The sequence below is a fragment of the Apodemus sylvaticus genome, chromosome 17, assembly GCF_947179515.1.
Source record: "Apodemus sylvaticus chromosome 17, mApoSyl1.1, whole genome shotgun sequence".
Lineage (NCBI taxonomy): Eukaryota > Metazoa > Chordata > Mammalia > Rodentia > Muridae > Apodemus > Apodemus sylvaticus.
The window spans coordinates 68,650,151-68,652,563 of NC_067488.1; the positions used below are offsets into that span (position 1 = coordinate 68,650,151).

Below are 2,413 nucleotides of genomic sequence, written 5' to 3' on the forward strand. Positions count from 1 at the left end.
GTAGGTGTGACCTTGTTGGAGGAAGTCACCGGCACTATCAGGGTGGACTTTGAGACCCTCCTCCTAGCCACGTGGGAGCCAGGCTTCTCCTGTTTGACTTGGGAATAAGATGTAGAACTCTCAGCTCCTCCAGCACCATGCCTGCCTGGATGCTGCAAGCTTCTGCCATGATGATAATGGACTGAACCTCTGAACCTGTAAGCCAGCCCCAATTAACTGTTGTCCTTTATAAGAGTGGCCTTGGTCAGGGTGTCTCCTCAGAGCAATGAAAACCCTAACTAACTCCATACGAGTCCTGGGGGAATCAAAGACTTGGCAGCAGGTGCTTTTACCTGCTGAGGCAGCTCATAGGCCCTAAAACAGCTTTTTAAGTGCAGAGTCGAAATATATAGCCAAGGCCAACCTTGAGCTCAAGGTCCTCGAACCTCAGTTTTGTAAGCATGGGTGCTGCAAGAACAAAGTGCCACATCTGGCTGAAAACAACCTTTAAAGCAGGAATGGGGAGCTGGGGCATATGTAGCCCAGGATGGAAGCTTATTGACGCTGCCCATTTGATATTTGTATAGAAGCAAAACAACCACTAGACATGCGAATAAATGTCCATAACTTAATGAGTACTATTGATCATAATCCAATGACATTGGTCCAACGCCGGTTCCTGTCTCAAGCCCAAGGCTACTGAAGGACACAGTACTGGGAAGTGCTGTTTCTAATGATAAGGTCAGTGTCTGGCCACATGGGATAGATAAGCAGTCCATGAATGGAAACACTGGCACTAAATCGGCATCTCAGCTGGGACCCCACCACCTCCTGCGGAGCAGGCCAAGAGTTAGACCTTTCTCTGTGATCTCTCCTTGGGCAGGCTGGGGCTCTTTCCCTGCTATCTGCAAGCAAATGGGAACCCAAAGGAGAGGGATACCGGGTCAGCTTGAGCCAGACTGAGTTTCAGGAGTGTGTGTGTGTGTGTGTGTGTCTGTCTGTCTGTCTGTCTGTCTGTCTGTCTGTGTCTGTGTGTGTAAGTCTATGTGGAGGCCAGAGGTCAGTTTTGAATGCTGTTCCCTAGGAGAGCTGTCCACATTAGCTGTGTGTGTATGTGTGTGTGTGTATCTGAATGTCTGTGTGTAGGCCAGAAGTCAGTTCTTAATATTGTTTCCTAGGAGAGCTGTATGACATTAGCTGTGTGTGTGTGTGTGTGTGTGTGTGTGTGTGTGTGTGTGTGTTTCACCTTGTGTTTTGAGGAAGGGTCTCACTAGAGTCTAAGTTTTGTCACTTAGGCTGGGTTGGCTGGCCCGAGAGCTGCAGGGACCCTCCTGTCTCTGCTTCCCCAGCTCTAAGATTACAGATACCACCAGATCTTGACTTGGGTTCTAGGGGCCCTCCAGCTTCTGGATCAAGCCCTTGCTTTATGGACTGAGACATCTCCCTCAGCTGCCCAGACCATGTTGTAAGCCCCAGCCATTGACTCTATATACTCTCTGCAGGACAAAGGAAAACACCCATACCTTCATCCTCACCAGAAACTTCCCTGTGAAGTTCACACCAGCACAACGAAATTTTCACAGGCAGAATATGGGGGAACAGACAGGGTCAAACTGTAAAATAACATCTCCCACAAATGTCTCTTGTACCCCTTCCTGTCAAATGTGTCATGGTAAATGGAATATAGCAGACAGCTTGTGGCTGCTGGCACTTGGAACTCCTTGGGGAGTCCAAGAGCCTCAGCCCACATGACTAATGAGCCCTGGGCAAGTCTCACCATGGTAAAGGACCTCCTGATGCCTCCAGACCTCTCGAACACCACAGCCTAGCTCCAGCCTAAGGCGCTCACAAAATCCTCATCTCTGAGGACACCCACTCCTGCCTGCTCTGTGACCTCACTTGGTTACAGTTGCAGGGTTCCAATTGGAATTTTTAGAGACAGGGGATGCTCCCTTCCCCTGTCACTTTAAGCCATTTAACCATAAAAAAGACACACCCTGTTTCCTGATATATACTACTAATTGCCTCTTGCACTACCCCCTCACGTACCTAACACGCCCCCCATGCCTGACAGGACCCAGGAATGGGACTGCCCTAATGGTACCTATCCCTTCCTGCCCAGGTCTGGAAGTAGTAATTCTCTCGTAATAGTACATTTAATTTACATATTCCATGGGAAGAAACTGAGTTTCCCCTAGCCGGAATTTTCCGAGAAACCAGGGAAGGGAGGCTTCAAGTTAGACTTAAGTCAGAGCAATGTCATGGTATACATAACCTGAATGCAAATCAGGAAAAAGAAAATCCCCCGAGGATATCTGCCAGTTAAAGGAGAATCCTGTAAAAGACACACTCAGGTTCCCTCCATTTTCTTTTAGGCAAGAATTGCTATTTACTCTGATACTAAAAGCCTAATTTTTCTCGGGCTTGATTTTTA

General features: G+C 48.1%; 1 protein-coding gene across 1 annotated transcript in view; it reads right to left on the reverse strand.

The window, feature by feature from the left end:
• The window catches only part of LOC127667394 (keratin, type II microfibrillar, component 7C-like), a 6,346-nt gene extending 4,838 nt beyond the window's left edge, over positions 1-1,508 (reverse strand). Inside the window, exon 1 of the mRNA XM_052160375.1 lies at positions 1,503-1,508. Within this exon, the coding sequence (XP_052016335.1) occupies positions 1,503-1,508 (6 nt within the window). The remainder of the gene's footprint in view (positions 1-1,502) is intronic.
• Positions 1,509-2,413: the final 905 nt, after the last annotated feature.